We start from the raw sequence: 18,713 nt of genomic DNA on the forward strand, positions 1-18,713 counted from the left end.
CCTGATGCTAGGGTTGGTCCCCCGGGCGGCAACACACCGTCCAGGGCACGGGGGCGCCTCCAGGGGGCGTCGTGGCCAAGAAACAGGGCTGCAGGTGAGCAGAGACCTGGGGTTCCCATAGCCCGGCCCGCAAGACCCGGGTGTGACCTGGGGTTTCTCTGAGCCGGCGCGCCACCCCACAGCCCCGAGGACTCACGGATGGCGAGGGGGCTGTCCACGGGGTCTGTGTGGGTGATTGACCTGTATAGCATCCCAGAAGGATGACACCGAGGCCGCGAGGCCGGGGGCGTTTCCCCAAGTGTGTTCTCTGGCTCTGCTGCGGAGCTGCCCCAGGAAAAAAAGAACGGTTGTGAGCATCCTGCAGCACTCACAGGTTTTCCATTACTTAATGACTCTCATGTGTGCTAATAAAAGGGTTTGGAGCTTGTCAGCCTACCCCTTGGGGGCTTCTGTGGGTCACAGGCCTGGCAGTCAGGTGGGCAGGCCAGTGTTCCAGGAAGACTGGGGGACAAGGCCGTTGGAGCTGGCTGGGGAAGCTGCCGTAGGCCGGTGGCCACAGGCTGTTCCCACTAGGCCCAGCGATGGGCTTCCACCTTTCTGTCCATTCTGGGCCTGATTGATTCCAAGCTGGGGGGCAAGATGAGGCCTAGGGAAGGCCTGAACCCTTCTAGCAGGAGCCCCCATCATAGCCAGTCCCCACAGGTGCTCCCAGGAGTGACAGGATAGAGCTCAGGGCTGACCATTTCTATCTGCCCCCGCCCCCTCAGCTCATCTCCTAAATTCAGCCCCTGCCACATCCACCTCCCAGCTTGAGCCTCCTCCAGCCTTCCTGGGCATCTCTTGGCAGCGGTCATGTCCTCCACGTGTCCTGTCATGGCCTAGACTTTGCTGTACAAGTATCTCCTGTCCTCTCCCTCATTCAGGCATCCAGGGAGGTTTTCTCCCAATGTAGGGGCTGGGCTGCCCTAGACTGGTTTCCTCGTTGCCAAGCAACTGCCTGGTGGTGCACACCTGCCCCCTCCAGTGCCACTCCTTTTGTGTAAGCAGGCAGAGAAAGCCCAGCAAGACCTGTGAAGCTGTTATCAGAGTGACAGCACCCAGGTAAATGTTCTGAAGGTCAGTGGCACCCTGTGGCCCAGAAAAGGCCAAGAGAGATGTTCTTGGGACATTCTAAGTAACCCCATGAGCTACAATGGTGCCAAGAAGATGAAAGAATGCAAGATTTTATTAGGTTAAGTGCATAATATAAGGACATCTCTTGGGATCCCTGGGTGGCGCAGCGGTTTGGCGCCTGCCTTTGGCCCAGGGCGCGATCCTGGAGATCCAGGATCGAATCCCACGTTGGGCTCCTGGTGCACGGAGCCTGCTTCTCCCTCTGCCTGTGTCTCTGCCTCTCTCTCTCTCTCTGTGTGTGTGTGACTATCATAAATGAATAAAAATTAAAAAAAAAAAAAGAAAGCATGAATGGTGTTATGGAAGGTATTGGCTGTCTTGCCCATATTCTGATAATGCTCCTCAAGCATCATTGGATGTCCATTCTATTGGAGTAAATGTTATAAAATTATTCTTAAAAAAAAAAAAGGACATCTCTTAAGAAGCCCATTAAGTTACAATTCCCTAGACTAAAACAAAAAATATATCTAGTTAACTATCTTAAGAGCCACAGAAATGCAAAATCTCATTCAGCAATTGTGTGTGGGATACTCCTGTAGGCCACAGGGAGCAACACAACATAGGACATGGGCTGGTGCCCATAGAAACCCACAGTGGTCAGGGAGTGGATCCCACAGAAATCTCGAGGTCAGGGGCACCACCTTGGCCTACTGGGCTGGCTGTGTCCCTGCATGGACACCTCTCTACCCTGCGGAGATTTCAAATTCAGTACGGGGAAGGTTGGGAGAGTCAAAAAGCCATACCCGAACATTTGTGGCATTCAAGTGGAATCAGGACACATTCTGTGTTTGTAAAGCAGAAGAGAACTCTTCCTATGAGAGGGTTAGTGTTGCCATTGAATCATTGTTCATAAGAGGAAACTTCTTAGACTTGGTATTGTAAAATGAAACCCAACTAACGTACAGTGTTGGAAAAGTTAAGAGACACTTTGGAATAATTTAAGACAACTTGGATGAATCTCATTGGCATTTGCTCGGTGAAAAAAATCCAGTCCAATATGCTGTATGGTTCTGCTTACCTAATATTCCTGAAATGACCGAGTTATAGAGGTGGAGAGCTGACAACAGTGGTTGCCAGGGGTTAGGGGTGGCGGGGGTGACCAGAAGGGGAGCAGGATGGACCTCTGGGGGTGGAGCAGGCTGCATCTTGATTGCAGGGTGGTTACAAGCGTCATACGTGGCATAAAATAATAGAATAAACATACTGTGTGCCAGTGTCCCTCCCCAGTAGAGATTATTGCTGTGCCAGCTCCTCAGGAGCCTCCCTGGTGAAATCTGAAACTGGCCCCCAATGTGGAGGGCAAGAGAGCCTGAAGAAAGGAGCAGGATGCTCCAGGCTGGGAGATGGAGGGTCTGATAAACAGAGGAACTTACAGCTGAGGCTGATCTTGGGCAGCAGCAAGACGAGCAGATCCCCCCCACACCAGGCACCAGATCTCCAAAGTTTGTGCAGAGGCCTTACCTGGGCCCAGTCAAGCCCAGCCTACAAGCACTAGCATCTGAAAGCCATGTCCTGGAGCCACCTCTGGGAGCAGGGAGGCAAGTGGAAGCCACATTTGGAATGGGAGTGAAGGAGGAGCCTCAAGGATATGGATTCTCTACAGTGACAGGCACCTCGTCTTTAGGAAGATCTTACTGGCTGGGAACCTGAGTAGCGGGCACATGGGACTCTGGAAGCTCTGCTCCTCCACCTTCCCTGCAGCTTGTCTCCCACCTCTGGGCTTTGGTCTCTGTCCTGTGTCCTGTCTTCACCCTCCTCATGCCCAGCTTTTTCCTATAACGTGGCTGTTTAGACAAAGGGGACCTGTAGCTTCTGAGAGAGGAAACCCTCTTTGAACTGCCAATGGAGCCCCTGACGAGCCACACTCTCTTGAGCCAGGATTGCCCCAGAGAAGTGTGAGCAAAACAGCCAGCTTCCCATCTGAGGCCTTTCTGAGGTTGCTTCAGGAAGGCAGGTTCCTGGGCCAGTCTAAGCTCCCTACTCCTGCTCCTGGTGGGTGGCAGCAGGCCTGCTCCTCCCAACGCCCCAGCTCCCTTGAGAGAGTGTTCTCTGCAGTGACCGGGAAGGTGGGAAGGTGCTCTAACCCTGGCACAGCTGTTGAGGGACATATGTGGATGTAAGCAGGCTCAGGACACCTGATGTCTCTGTCCATGCCCCATCTGCAGGAACATCTGCACAGCACAGGGAGCAGGTGAAGGTTGTTAGCTCTTTCCAAACAGCCTAATGCTGGGGGAGGCTCAATTTTCAGTGAATTGATTGCCTGCAATTAGAAGAAGGCCTTAATTGCCATGTTTACAGCTCCCCCAACCCGGTCCTCAACAGGCCCATTTCCCTAGGCTGTGGGGTGCATGGTGGACATCTGAGGCCCAGCAGGAAGCCCAGCTGGATGCCCCAGGCTTCCCTACCCCAGCCTTGCCTTTCAGCTGTGTAAGGGGAGGCTCTGCTGGGACATTCACTGCTCAGGGACCACCAGCAGGCCTGGCACCTGCAGCAGGAACCCAGCACACAGCCCCCCAGGACCCTAGGTCTACAGGGATGCAGTGTGAATACCTGGCACCTGGCAAAGCACAAAAAGCGGCCTTGAGTCAGCCACAAGGCTGTGTGGGGATGGGGCCTGGAGGATGCTGGCTTCATGGACATGGTGCCTGCCAGGCTGAGCCCTGGGCCCCAAATGCTCCTTGCTCACAGCTGAAAGCCAAAGAGCATTTCAACATTTGCTGGAATGTCCTCAGAACTCCAAAGAACCAGCCTTACAGCGAAGCCAATACTCTTTGTTATCAGCAAATCTCTGTAGCACCTGTCCCACTTGGTGGACTATTGAGGTCACGCTACCTTCAGGGCTCGGCCACCCCCTAGCTGGGGCTTGGGCACGTTGCAGGAAATTGCCCTGGTGACCTCAATCCTGCAGGGCCTCGCCTTGCCACCTGCTGTGGGGCTGAAAGGGGACCCCTTCCTCCCTTTGGGCTGAGGTAGCTTCACCCTTGAACAGTGGGATCCTGTGGCCTGCTCAGGTCAGCCCCTTTCCCAGGGAGGCACGTTCTCAGGCCCGCCTGCAGGTGGCGCCCCTGTCTGATGGGCGGCCAGCCCGGACACTGGCCCAGGTGGTTCTGCTTTGCTGGCAACAATGCAGACCCTTTCTCAGGGAGGTGCTGGCTTCTCAGACCTGAATGTTGGTCCCTCCACACTGAAGCACGTCGGAGTGATCCTGAGGTTGGCGCTGAGACAGCCCCTTCCGAGCAGAGAGGAAGGGAGCCTTCCTTAACCCTCTCACACTGCGTGCCTCCAGGCAAATCATGGGACCCCCGGCTTCCCAAACCTTTGCCAGCACCTCAGAGGAGACCTGGCGAACTGGGGGCTATCACACCTCCCCCTGCACTGAGCACCTCTGCGCTCTCATTTTCTTTTTCTTTCCTTTTTTTTTTTTTTTTAATATTTATTCATGAGAAAGAGAATCAGAGATATAAAGGGAGAAGCAGGCTCCTTGCAGGGAGCCCAATGCGGGTATATATACAAAGAAAGATCTGCCGTAAAGAATTTGCGCCCAACTGTGGAGGCCAAGAAGTCCCGAGATCTGCACTTGTCAAGGTGGAGACCCAGAAAGCTGAAGTTTTAGCTCAGGCCAAGCGTAGAGAAGGAGAGGACAGACATCCCTGTTTGAAGGCCATCAGGCGGGAGAGATGGCCTCCTGGTGGGGGAAGGTTGGCCTTTGTGTTCTATTCAGCCTCTCCATGAATCAGATGAGGCCCACCTTCACGGACAGGACTCCAATTCACACACTAATCTCATCCAAATCACCGTCACAGAAACACCTGGAATAATGTTTGACCACATAGCTGGGGCCCCTTGTGGCCCAGCCAAGGTGATACAAAATCAGCCCAGACACTGGTTTGCCTTGGAGACTCAGCCAAGTTCAAGATGCCGCAGTGATTTAAAAATGAAAAACAGATGGAATGGCCACAGACATGGAGCTGTTCTTATGGAAAGTTTAATGCTTGAAAAGACCACGTAAGGATGACATGTGGCATTTCTGTGGAACAAGGTGCTGTCAGACAATAGGTGTCCAGGACTGCAGCGTGCACATTGGTTCCTAGGGTCTCTGGAGAGAAGGCCTGTTCCCATGAGGGTAATGTGTGCTCATGCGTTTGTATGAATTAAGTTAAAGTCCTCCCACTTTATATTCTGAACCAACCAGTCACCAGTTCACCAGTAAACACAAGCAAATCCATAAATGGGATGAGTGGCTTCCAGGAAAAAATAAAACTAAAACTGAGTGGGCAATGATCCTGATTGGTGGCTGTTGCAACTCCAAGCACCTAAGGCTGGCCACCTGTGATCTGCCTAGGCATCCCACTGCGAGGCACCTGTCCCCCATGCCACCCCTCCCCTGGCCAACTCCGGACTCACCTCAAGGTGGATGCAATGCGACAGAGGTGGGCAGCAGCTCTTTCCAGACCGGCTCTGAAAAGGCCACAGCTTGTCTCAGGGCTCTCTTCAGGACTGCCCGCCCTGGGGGACACCAGCCCTCGTGGGCAGCCCTGTGGGAGCCCCCAGTCACACTCTGACACCCACACCGCAGGGACAGCTGCCCCTGTCTCAGAAAGAGATGACAAATACCTGTCATTTCCACCTACAACAGGTGGGGTCTCTTGTTATGCAGCAAGAAGTCCTATAAATCCTACAGCCTTGGGGATTGCCCTCTGGTATGGATGATGGCTTCCTGTCACCTCACGTTCCCCAGATTTCCCTCTGCCTCTGTTCTGGTCAGTCCCTTTGCTGGCCTCGCCTGATGCGGAGTTGGCTGAGGGGTGAGCTCTTCTTCCGCCCTGGACAGAGAGGCCGGGAATGTGGCGTGCCAACAGGCCTGCATCCCCGCACTCCCTTGGCTGCCCCGGCCCATTCACGGCTGCCACCAGATGCTCTGACTTTAGGCCCATTTAATGCTTAACCCTGAGCACAAGCCCCACCCTGGGTAAATATTTATTTGGCAACGGAGGGCTCACAGGACAAAGGCCACAAGAAGCTTCTCAGAGCTGTGGCAGCCGTATGTGAGCAAACCGCCGCAAATGGTGGCCTGGGTGGGGACAGAGGGAGGGTGGGATGGTTCTGGAGGATTTGGGGTTTCATGGGATATGAAGCAGGGGCCATGCCGAGGGGTGCTTGGACACCATGTCCTGTGCAGGATGCGTGGCGGGGTCGTGGGCACTGAGGGCGTGTCCTGGAGCAGAGTCCCTGTGTGCTGAGGATATGATGGTGGAAACAAAGGGGCCAAGGGGACCCACAGCCCTGGAGCCTCACCGTGTGCGGCTGTGATCTGCACAGATGCCTGAGGCTGGCTCTTGGGGGAGTACTGCCTCCCCCGCCCCAGAACTCAAGAGTGGTGGTAAGGGTGTAGTAGGCTGTGTGGTCAGAGTCCCTGGGGACCCTGCAGGCCTCTCCTCAGAGGGGCTGTTGTCACAGAGGTGTGTCCTCTGGGAACCCTGGCCATGTGGACTGTGCTCTCCCTGACCCCCTAAGGATCTTGGGGAGGGGCATGCAGTCCAGACCTCATTCCCCTCTGCTGTCTGGGTACCTAGAGGCCTGACTCATCCCTCTGGGGAGCTGGGCCCTCCAGGGACTGAGGAGCCTGGTCCCAGCTGCCGGAAGATCCCCTCGCTCCCAGTGCAAGTACAAAGTTCACAGCCACCTTCCAGTTAGCAAAAGCCTGTTCCAGACCCGAGACCTCTCCCTTAGACACCACGGCACTCACCCCGCAGTCCTGTTTGTGAGAAGGGTGGAACATGGCTGGTGCTGGGGGAGGAGGCAGAGGGCACAGCTGAGGAGGGGCGGGGGAGGACCCACAGCTCTGGCTGAGAGCCAGGACCCTCAGCCACCCCAGAGTGTTGGCCTGCAGGGTAGTCCTGGGGTCCCCAGGGAGCAGCATTGAGGGAGGCATGGGGCCTGCCCCTCTGGGGGGTCCCCAGGATGTGGCCAACCTCCAGAGCTTGGGGCCAATTCTTAGTCCCAGCTCCCAGGCCAGCCTTGGGATGAGCAGCTCGGCCTCCCCGTGGCTCACCTGTCAGGTGACGCAAACCCACATCCTGGCTCCCCTGGGCACCAGCCCTCTGAACTGGTCCCTAGAATTCTAATCAGAAACAAGAGATGAGGTGCTTGCCCAACCTCACAGAAGCTGTCTTAAGCAAACCCTGCCACAGACGGGTAATATTATGACACCAAGCTGTGTCTGGTGAGCGCGTAATAACAAAAAGGGAGAAAAGACGGTGTGGCCTTGAATGGGAAAAGCATAATTGGCTTTTAGCCTATACTTGTATTAATGCGTAGGAAAAGTTTATAAGGAAGCGCACCAACATGTCAGTGATATACCTGTGAGATGTGGATCTGCCCTGATGGTGACTTCTTTTGAACAGTTGTATGTATTTTCCACCGAGTGACTACTTCAGCATCAGGGAAAACCCACCCATGTGCTGGTGTGTGCTGTGTGGTGCGCACCCAACACATGCTTGCCTGCAGTGAGGCTCCCAGCTCGGTGTGCTGGGGACCCATCTGTGGCTGGTGACCCACCTCCACCGCCAGGCTCACGCCAAGGGGGCCCCGTCCGTACGCGTGGGAATCGCTGGCCACTCTTAGGTGCTGCCTGCCCGGGACCTGCACATTCCCTCCTGCTTGTCTGGCTGAGCTCAGGGGCTGGGCTGACTCTAAGGAGGACTCGTGTTGAACCTGATCTGTCCTGCTATTTGTCTGGGGGCGGCTCATGGCTGGGAGCAGTTTGTTCCCTTCCTGCTCCCACAGCTGACCACCTTGCTGCTGAAGGCCCGCCCGCAGGTATCCCTGGGGCAGAGGGCAGCAAGCATCGCACTCACCTGCGTGTCCTGGCACCGGAGTGGGTTGTGCGCATCAGGTTCCTTCCTGTTTATTCACCAGAGTCAGGGCTGCATTATTGCCCGTCCAGCCCACGGGCTCCATGAGGTCACGCTTCATCCTGAGGCAAATGCTACTTCATTGGCTCCCAGTGCATCACAAGGGTCCTGCCCATCTTGGGAAGAGTGGATAGTGGTCAGGTGAGAGCCTTTGGCCTTTTGAGGGCCCAGAAACCCGTCACGCCAAGCATGGCTCTGCCTGGCTGGTTTGGTCCTTGCAGCTGCCCCAGCCTGTGGATTCTCATGGTTCTTACCCTATGGCCAAGCCCAGGCTCCCTGAACTGCAGACAGCCTGGGGCCTGGGCAGGCTTTCCAGCTGGACCTGCCCCTCCACCACCTCGCTGACACATGCCAGGCACACACATGTGCACACACACACCGAGGCAGACCCTCTCCGAGGCAGTCCTCCCGGGGCCTGTGTGTCACCACCACACATGCTGGTGGGTGTTGGAGGGCCACCCTCAATGTCCCTGAACGTCGCATGGGCTGAAAAAGCCTCACAATTGGTACTGCCCTCCTCTCCTCTGGAGGTTTGCAAGGTCCCTGCAAGCGGAGGCAATGATCCCAGAGGCACAGGATAGAAAGCTGATGTGGACAGCTGGTCACAAGGTAGAGACTGATGTGAGGGCTGGCTCTGGTACCTGACCCTGCTCCCAGGCCTCAGGGCAGGCCCAGTGCCCTCCCACCTCCACCCCTTGGTGCTTGGTCCTGCACACTCACGATCTCCCTGGCTCCTTGGCCCTCTGGGGACTGGTCAGGTTTCCAGCACAACTTCTATCGGACCCTCTCTGGGCTGGGCCTGCTGGTCACCCCCATTGTCAGACCTGCTCCCAAGGAAGCATGGTCCCCTGGCCTGTTTGCTGTCCCCACTTATCACTCCTGCCAGCCCTGGGAACATGTCTTTTGCCAACCGCTTACATTGTGGCTTCCCCATCTATCCAGCCCTCAGCCCCAGCCAGTCAGCAAATGTCCCACCCCCAGTGCCACCTGCCCCCCCGAAGTAGCTGTTTCCCCTGCTATACCTGTACCCTAGCCACACCTGCCTTCCCTGGACAGAAGTCTCTCCCCAAAGCCACACCTGTACCCCTAAACTGTACCCACCTGCTTTATCCCCCCCACCCAATCCACTGCATCCACCTTCCCTCCAGGGCCATCTCCCTTGCTGAGAACACTTTCTGAGGCCCTCACCCCGGCTTCCTTTTCTTTGCTCCATCTGCATGTTGCCCTGTGATGAAAGCCCCCCATCTCCCAAGACCTGGTCTGTGTTCTTTACTGATTACAGCCTTGGTGCCTGGTCAGAGCTCGTGGGTCCCATTCCAGGGGTGGCCAGGGTCCCTTCTGCTCCTCTGTCCTTTGGGTGGTCTTAGTGCTGAAGCATCGTTGGGCTTCCCTAAGGTTTCCTAATTTGATAGCAATGAACACACACCCTAGGGTGCACCCCATTTGGCTTATGCTTTTTACGTGTTCCTAAGAGTGCTGAGCTGGCACCCAGAGCAGTTTTATTATTTGAATAAACTTTAACTCATAGGCACTTGATGCCTTGGTGTTTCTCAAACACTTGGTGCTCAATATTTTCCCAAGCGTGGCCTCCTGCAGGTGGTTCCCTCGTGAAAAGGAACTATCACAGGAGCTGAGGGTTCTAACCTGTCAGTTCTTCAAATGTCTTAGGTATAGACAGTAAGCTCTTTTTCTGTTGTGTCTTCCCTTGGAAAGGATGGGATTCGTTCCCTGCACGTGATGATTTGTTTTCTGAAATGTTTCTGCTCCCTTTGCTAGAGTCTCTGTCTGAGACCTCCACGAACAGATGTCGTTAGAACCCACACCTTACAACACCTGCCATCAACCCACCCACCATGGACCCCATTGATGGTCCCCCACCTTCCAAGGGGGCTCATGATACCCCCAGGATGTGAGGGAAGGGGCCTTCCCCTGTGCCCACCCCCAGGACCCAGCCTAGGGAATGCAGGCAGCAGAGAGGCCTCCCGATGTGTGGGGAAGCCTGCTGTTTGGGCTGTGGTATTTGGAGCCTGCTGTGACTCCTGTGCGCTGCCCCTCCTCCCAAGATGGGGAAAGTCCCCAAGGAGGTCAGGGCAGAGGAAGGTGAGGCCACTGTGCTCACCCATGGGGCGAGGATGCAGGCTTCAGCTTTCAGCACAGAGACCCCCTCTGGAACTAACCCAATGGAGTGGTGTATTAAAAATAACACATCATGACCGAATGAGTTTCATCACAGAAATCCAAGGCTGGTTTGATAGATTAACACAAGGAGAAAAGTGTGATCAGCTCAAGTGATGCAGTAAAAGTTCTTAATAAATCTTACAACCAACCCATTTGTGATTTTAAAGATACCTCTTAGCAAAGTGGTCCACACGCTGAAACCTCGAAGCTGACATCACAGGACCTGTGGAAACCTCCAACCCATTCTCTTTAAGACCTGGGTCAGGTCAGGGTGCCCCATGGCCCGGCACATGGTCCTGGAGACCTTCTCCATAGGGTGAGGAAAAATCAGCGAGGGGCATGGCATCTGGATATGAGAAGAGACAAAAACTGATGTTATTTGCAGAAGATCTGGATCATCCATCTAGAAAAACAAAGAGAATTGATGGGTAAACTCTTAGAACAAGAGCCCAATGAGAGCGCTAGATGAAAAACTAACCTACAAAAGCCAGTAGCATTACCTTGAAGACATTATGTTGAGTGAAATTGGCTGTCACAAAAAGACAAACGCTGTGTGGCTTCACTTACATGAGAAAACTGGACTGGTCAAGTCATACAGAGAGTGGATGGTGGCACGCAGGTTGGAGCGGGCATGAATGTTCATGGGACAGAGTTGGCTCGGGAACGCAGAAAGTTCTGGACATGGACATGGGGATGGTTGCACAGCGGTATGAATGTGCTTCATGCCCCTGAGATGTGTATCCAGAAAGGGTTAACAAGGTAAATTTTATGTGAAGTATATTTTATCAGAATAAAAAGGTCAATATTATAGTAAATAGTAAAGATGCCAGACATAAAAGATCACATGTTGTGTGATTCCATTACTATGAAATATCCAGAATAGGCAAATCCATAGAACAAGAAAGCATATTAGTGGTTTTAGGGGCTGGGAGGTTGAGGAGTGAGTGCTTATGGGTGTGGGGCTTCCCTTGGGGCGATGAAAATGTCCTGGAACTAGGCAGAGGTGGTGGTTGCACAACATGTGAACACGCTAAGTGCCACTGCAACATATACTTTAAAATGTTACTAAGCCTAAAATGGTTACTTTCAGGGCTATGTGGCTGGCGCTTCAGGAGAGCAACTCTTGATATCGGGGTTGTGAGCTCAAGACCCACTTTGGGTGTGGGGCTTAGGTTTTTGTTTCTGTTTTTTTTTTTTTTTTCAAAGGTTACTTTTACATTATGTAAAATCCACTTTTTTTCAAGGCAGGTTCCATGCCCAGTGTGGAGACCAATGTGGGGCCTGAACTCACAACCCAGAAACCAACACTCAAGCTGAAATTAAGAGTCAGTGACTTAACTGACTAAGCCACCCCGGCGCCCCTCACCTCATTTCTAACAAGGAAAAAAATAAATAGTGTTCTATATACCACCATTAACCAGTTAGGGGGAAAAAATAAAGAATTCACAAGAGCAAGAAAAATGATAAAGTACCTGGGAGCTAACTGAAGCCAGAGTATACAGAGCATCTGTGGAGAGAATGGGAAACTTCGATGGATGCCCTTGGACACCAGTCTGAGTCCACAAGACGTGCTCTGCGCTTGTGGATGAGGCTTGAGCGTTAGACAAGTACCATTTCTCCCTCATGGACTGCAAAGCCCATGCTGTCCTGTTCAAAATTACAGGTGGAGATTTTTCAGGAACTAGATAAATTTACTCTTAAAATCTGTGAGAGAAAAAGGTATGAATAACTAAGTAAACATCAAAAAAAGAGGGAAGAGGGACACCTGGGTGACTCAGCGGTTGGGTGTCTGCCTTTGGCTCAGGTCGCGATTCTGGAGTCCTAGGATCGAGTCCCGCACTGGGCTCCCTGCATGGAGCCTGCTTCTCCCTCTGCCTGTGTCTCTGCCTCTCTCTCTCTGTCTCTCATTAATAAATAAATAAAATCTTTTAAAAAAGAAAAAGAGGGAAGAGGAGAGCCAGCTCTTGCAGGTGTTAGGGGCACATGGCAAAGTGACAGTTTTATAAACCAGGTGCTCTGGGCAAAGCGAGACACAGACAGAGGAGCCACAGAGCCCAGGGACGAATGTGCCATGACCTTATCTGGACAAATCAGCGGGATGGGGTCACTGTATGGGGCACAACAGAGCTGGATCCCTCATAGCTTGTGCAAGGCAGGCTGAAGAGCTCACTGGTGCCTGGCATCCTAGGAGGCATAGGGAGCGAGACCCAAAGCAAAACGTCAAATGTACAAACCATCAGGCAAAGAATGGATGCATTTGATTGTATCAAAGTCAGGGATTCCTGACCAACGGACAGGACGGAAACTGAGTTCGTTGAAATGAGCAAATCCATTGGGGCTATCATCTAGAATATACCAGGAATTTTGCAATGTAGCAGGAAAAGGCTAGAAATCCCCCCAAAAAAGTGAGAAAAGGAGCGATGTCTACGAATGAGCATGTTTCCAGAGGAGGGCCCAAGCCCGAAGGCCTCATGTGGGGACATGGTCGGCACATGAGCAGTCAGATATGCAAGGTGGATCACAAGAAGGCATGTCAGGCTGCCCAGCACAGGCACCAGCATGTGGGCAGGTGTGCTCAGGGCAGCCAGCAGGGAGAGAGGAGCCGGTGGGACCTGTAGGCCTCCCCGCAGCATGAGGAGAGCAACACACATGCTAGGAGCATTTCTGGAAGCTCAGGCCACTCCATACATCTTGAAACTTGACACAGGGTGAACAAACCAGGGCGGAGAAGTGTCAGGCAGCTAGGTGCACTCAGGGTTGGCAGTGCCCACACTCAAAGCAACCATGGTCTGTGGGGAGGGGGCTGCGGTGGGTGTACGACCTGCTCCCCAGCTTACAGTGAGGAGGACTAGGGCCCTCCATCCGAGGAGCCCCGGCCACCTGCAGCCTGAGCCCATGCCCTGACACTATACCCCTTGCCTGTTGAGGGTCACAGCTTGTGGCCCTGCTGGAGCTCACTGTGTCCCCTGTTCCTTTTTTTTTTTTTTTTTTAAGATTTATTTATTTACTTATTCATGATAGACATAGAGAGAGAGAGAGAGAGAGAGAGAGAGAGAGAGAGGCAGAGACACAGGAGGAGGGAGAAGCAGGCTCCATGCTGGGAGCCCGATGCGTGACTTGATCCCAGGACTCCAGGATCGTGCCCTGGGCCAAAGGCAGGCGGTAAACCACTGAGCCACCCAGGGATCCCCATGTCCCCTGTTCCTTATGCCTTGGCGTCCACTGTATAAGAGGGTGGGCCCCAAAGGAAGCCTCTACCCCCGCCCCCATGCGTGTTCCTGAGGGTTATTCCCAGCTTAGGCCTGGCGCGGTGTCCTCCTGCTCAGACAGAGGGCCTGTAGCTGCCCTGAACCACCTAGCTAGTGAGCTAGTGAGCCTTCTGCTGTCCCTGAGAGAGCCTGGGGGCATTCAGGGATCACACGATACTTTAGGAAGAGGCTGGGGAGCCAGCGCCTCCTGATCCACCTGCCCAGGACCCTTGGGTCTGGGCTCTCAGCTCGGCCCCACCTCGAGCTGCTGGACAAGCTCAGTTCCCTACAACACCCAACACACAGCGATTCCCAGGGCCCCCAGCCTGTGACCTGCACAGCAAGATGGAGTTGGGCCACCTGGACCCTGGTCCTCTGCACTGGATGATGTTGCCTCCTCCCATGTGGCGGTGATGCCTGTCCCAGAGCTGGAGAAACTTAAGGTCTTTTCAGGGCAAACTGGTTTCAGGCTGTGTTTCCTGGTGCCCCATATAATGGTTACTCTGGGCAGGGCCGGCCGGGCCATCCCCTGCCCCCCCTCCAACCCCCGCCATCATCCACAGGCCCACAAGAGCTCCGCATGGCCTCTGTCTCATCCAGCCACAGGATTGCAGGTCCAAGCCTTGGATAAGTACAGAACTAGTGGCCAGGAGAAGGGAAAGCAGGGTCTGTGGGTCGCAGGGGTAGGAGGCTCTTGAGAGAAATCACCATCCTGGGTGTGGGGTTACATGCCAGGAGAGGTAGGGGGCCAGAGGGTGGGGAGTGGTCACCTAGCTGGCTTTCGACCCAAAGTGTCAGGAAGGGTTTGTGCCCACACCCTGGAGCCAGTGCCCACAGGACCTGAGAGGCCTGCCCCCCACTTCACTGCAGGAGGAGGTGAGACCTGGCTTGCAGCCCAGAGGGATGGCCAGCGAGTCCCCCAGCCCCTGTGACTGCTCTCTTTCTCTGTTCTTTTCTCTCTTTTTCCCCAAAGCAGGTTTCCTTGTGATTGAGGTATTTACTTTTAAGGGAAAGCCGCTTGGCATTCCTATGTAGACAGACACTATATACAACCCTGGTTTTCCCTCAGCAGAAGTTAAAAATTATTCAACGCAAAATTCCTGGGCTGTGTTGCAGAGGCCGGTTGTACCAGGCAAAGGTTTCCACCGCATTCCGCCCAGCCAGGCCACGATAAGGCAGCCCGGGGAGCTGCGCCTGCCGATGCTGCACTGCCACCCTGCCATCCTCACAGAGACCAGGTAGGACCCGAGGCTTCCGGGAAAGCGCCAGTGTAAAGTTTGTCTTGTGGGGTCTGTAGTGACCTCATCACGTGTGATCAGAGCTGGCTTGAAAGCCCTGCCAACTCTGCAGTTCTTCTCTCTGAGCCGTGGTCCAGCCCACAGTCTCTGGATGTCCTGGTGTTGCCAGTGGCACCATGACCAGGGGGAGGCCCCCAGCCCCTGGGGGAGAGTGGGGGTCTTTGGCAGGTGCTGCTTCTGCTGAAGGGGTCTTATAAAAAGCTAGCAGTATTTCTATTTGTTGCAAGATGGGGAGGAATTATGCCCAAGGCACACCTTTGGGAGTGTTGGAAGCTATCTGGGAAAGCAGGAGGGGGCCAATGGGCCTGTGCTGGCAAGGGAGGCAGCCTGAGGTTCCACAGCACGGTGACCTGTTGGAAATCCAGCCCCACTGCCTGCCCAAAAAGGCCACGAGGTGACCTACAGGCCTCCCGGCAGAATGGGGGTCCTGAACCTCTGTGATGAATGTGGGTGTTTGAGCATTCTCTGGGGAAGGATGTTGTTAAGTCCCTAAAATGTTCACTTATGACCCCATCACCTCTGAAGATGTCAGCCAGGACCCTGGGGGCTCAAGAAGGGAGGGAGCAAGACAGAGATCCTTCACATTTCCTAGACATGACAATGGCCTGAAAGCACTCTCGAGGAAACCAAATTTATTCCATTTCAAAAGACACTTGCATACTGTGCCCTACCCTAAAAGTATGGAGTTCATGATTGGCTGGAGTAGGGCCAGCTTCTGCCATCAAAGTTGAAATTGAACCCTGCCGAGATTTGGAGCCTGTGGTGTCATGGTAATGCGGGGACACAAAAGAAACAAGATGTGGCCTAAAACACAGGACAGCTCCACAGTGGGGTTAGGCCTTGAGTGGTCACGTGGCAAAAGGGTCAGAATGTGGTGGCAACCATGCCTGCCCAAGAAGGTGGACTCAGGGTGAGGATGCTAGACTATGTGTGACCTTATCATAGAAAATGGACTTGTCCCTGCCATCTATCAAGAGGAGGTGGAGAGTGTGATAGTATTCTTAGGAGGCAGATAAGTTTTAGCTAGCTTTATTTGCAAGTCCTTCCATAGTCTTCATCAGCCAGAGGGGATACCAACTGAGTTTTTATTTCATTTTTTATCAAAGTTATATTTGTATGTAGTATGAGTCAGACATTCCTATAAGGCTTGGACCAACACAGCCTCCCAGTCACCACCCCTCCATGCCATCCTCAAGGACAACCACTTCCTTATTCTAGACAATTCTTGTGTTATTTACCTGCATCTGTGTAGCAACATGATCAAACACCAGCTTCTTGCTTTAGTTTTAGATATTATCTACTGAATTCATTCTATGGAAGACAGCATTTCCTTCGTCCACTTCTCTTTACTCCCCCACATACCTGCATCCTCTCTATTTTCAATGGAATTATGTTATAATTTTAGTTAGCTCTGTATTCAGGGATTAGTTTGTATCCACCCCCCCCCCCCCCCCCAGCCTACGGCATGCATGGTAATTGTTCCAACACACATGAGTGTTGTTTTCCCTGGAGTTAATCATCACCTTTCTTTTTTCGTGCTTGCTGAGTTTTCTCTGAACTCATTACTAATTCATCCTCAGATTCTTGCCGTGGCTTAAATTCAAACACATGGGGTATTTCTGAGGAGGTACCTGCAGGAGCTTTTGCCCTGCCCCAGTCCTGGTTAGTCCTCGTGCATCTGCGGCAAGGCTGGCACATCAAAATATCCCTCACCTTCATCCTGAAGATTCCTTTTGCTTCTCTCTAGGTTGGATTTTCCTGGATCCCACATCTTCCTCTTTCTTAATTACTCCTTGTTCTCGTGGAGCATGTCCTTCAGTAGCTTTCTGAGGAAGGCAGGTGGCAGACACATGGCTTTAAAATATCTTTGATCCACTGTCACTTACGTGGCGGTTTGGTGGTGTGTAGAACTCCGTTTTCCCTCTGAACTCTTAGTACATTACTCCAGTGGCTCTCAGTTTCTGACGCTGCTGTGGGTAATTGTGATGTTTTAACTCCTGATCTGTGCTATGAAAACCACCTTTTGATTTTCTTGCTGGAAGTGTTTAGGGATAACTTTTTGTCCCCAGTGTTCTGACAAATGATCTTTGTGTGGATTCATTTCCATCCCTTTTGCTAAGTGCCCAGTAATTCTTTTGGTCTGGGAATTCTTTTCAGTTCCAAGAAATTTTCTTGCATTATTAATTTTAAATTATTTCTTCTTTTCTATTTTCTCTGTCCCCTTCTTCTGTGGTAAATATTGGGATCCTGGACCTCTTAGACTGGCCTCTAACAACCTTTCCTAATTCCTTTTCCTGATCTTCTGGCTTTACTTTCAGTGTTCCAGCTCCTTTACTGAACTTTTCACTTCCTCTGTAATATTAATTTACAAGAGTTCATTTGGTTCTCTGAATATTTGTTTCTACAGCATTCTGATCTTTTACTATGCTCACAATATTTTCTCTTATCTCTTTGAGGATATTAATGATCTTTTTAAAGTTTTCCTCTCATACAGACTGTGTGTGGATAAACACAATAAATAGATCTTTCCCCATATTTCCTTAGAGTTACACTTACTATATCAAAGTTAAATCATAGCTGAATCAGAGTTAAAAACTCATAAATTGTCAAGAAAAACACAAGAAACTCTATGGAAGGATGGGTATGGGCTATGACCCAGTGAGCCAATGAGCAAATCCCTGAGCAATCAGACTTGAGAAAATTCAGATTCACTATCTGTCAGGAAGGCAAAAGTCAGACGTAGGTCCATTTTCTGGAAGCAGAGCCTAAGGCAGGGAATCCTGTGTAAGGGGGGTACTGGGGAGGAGGATACATCAGGGAGCAGGGAAGCAAGACTGGGTAGGGAAGGAGCTTCTGGCCTGGGGAGCAGGCCACACTACTCTGCTGAGTATCAGTTATCATTTTGAGGGTGACAACCCCCAAGAGGCAGCTGAGAGCCCTGGGCAGTGGGGACTATATATCTACTGGAAGGGGGCATCTGGTTTCATGGGATGTGAGGTGTCATTTGGGAGGTGTCACACTTGCAAAATTGAAAAAGCAAAACACCAATAGCTATGGAGGTGGACATAGGGAAAGCAAGATCTCATGTTTGGGGAGAGCACAGGTGCTTTGGCCTTTGGGGAAGGTGGTCTGTTCACATCGCTGGAATCAGTAGCATCTGTTAGGTGCCTGCAAGGAGGAATCCTGTGGAGTCCCACAGGGTGTAATGGGAGGCAGAGGCAGTGTTCCCTAAGGGCTGGCTGTGTGTGAGTGTGTGTAGTTTGTCCACGGTGCACTGGTGGGTGTCCCAGTCTATCTGTCGCGTCCCTGGTGGTGGGCCTGGGTTTCCTGTCTTTGGTTCCTGGTCTGTCCTTCCCAAAGGGGTTCATCATGAGTATAATGCTCCTGTGTGCACAGATGTCATCTGCTCTACAACTCAGGGAGGCCATGAAAGAGAAAGGCTGGGAGCGGGTAACAGATGGTGTCCTCCCAACTGGCCCAGGATAGACCCCACTGTGAAGCTGGCCACTCCTGGGGGGATCCCCTGGTTAGACTCAGTTTCTGCTCCCAGGGAGTGGTGGGAATGCAGCCAGTGGGACAGGCAGCCTTGCAAGTAGGGAGAATGTCTCACTCCCTACCCGGCTTGATTAACCCTGGGTGGGCCTTCAGCTGTTTCTACAGAAACCTACCACCTGGGCCCCCAAGGGACAAAACAATGGCCTTTCCCTCTAACCTGTCAGGTCTGTGCCAGAGTCACCAGTAGGAATTTTGGGGACACTCACGATGTCTGTCTCTCCATGACTTGGCTCAACAGGCTAGGTGGGGTTCCTGGGTCTGTTTGGACAAGCACATGGTTTCTTGGAGTTTGACCCAGTGGGTCATTGGTCTGGGGAGAGGGAAGTGTCCTGGAATGTGGATTCTGT

At 52.7% G+C, this 18,713-nt stretch overlaps 1 protein-coding gene across 2 annotated transcripts in view; it reads left to right on the top strand.

Annotated features, from left to right (window-relative positions):
* Positions 1-14,664: 14,664 nt before the first annotated feature.
* Positions 14,665-18,713, top strand: part of TTLL10 (tubulin tyrosine ligase like 10) — a 51,071-nt gene continuing 47,022 nt past the window's right edge. Inside the window, exon 1 of one of the 2 annotated variants that reach the window (XM_072730928.1) lies at positions 14,665-14,751. In XM_072730928.1, coding sequence (XP_072587029.1) covers positions 14,714-14,751 — 38 coding nt within the window. In that variant the 5' untranslated portion in view covers positions 14,665-14,713. The remainder of the gene's footprint in view (positions 14,752-18,713) is intronic. The other variant, XM_072730927.1, reaches the window with a different exon arrangement.

This window comes from Vulpes vulpes, chromosome 12 (genome assembly GCF_048418805.1).
Source record: "Vulpes vulpes isolate BD-2025 chromosome 12, VulVul3, whole genome shotgun sequence".
NCBI lineage: Eukaryota > Metazoa > Chordata > Mammalia > Carnivora > Canidae > Vulpes > Vulpes vulpes.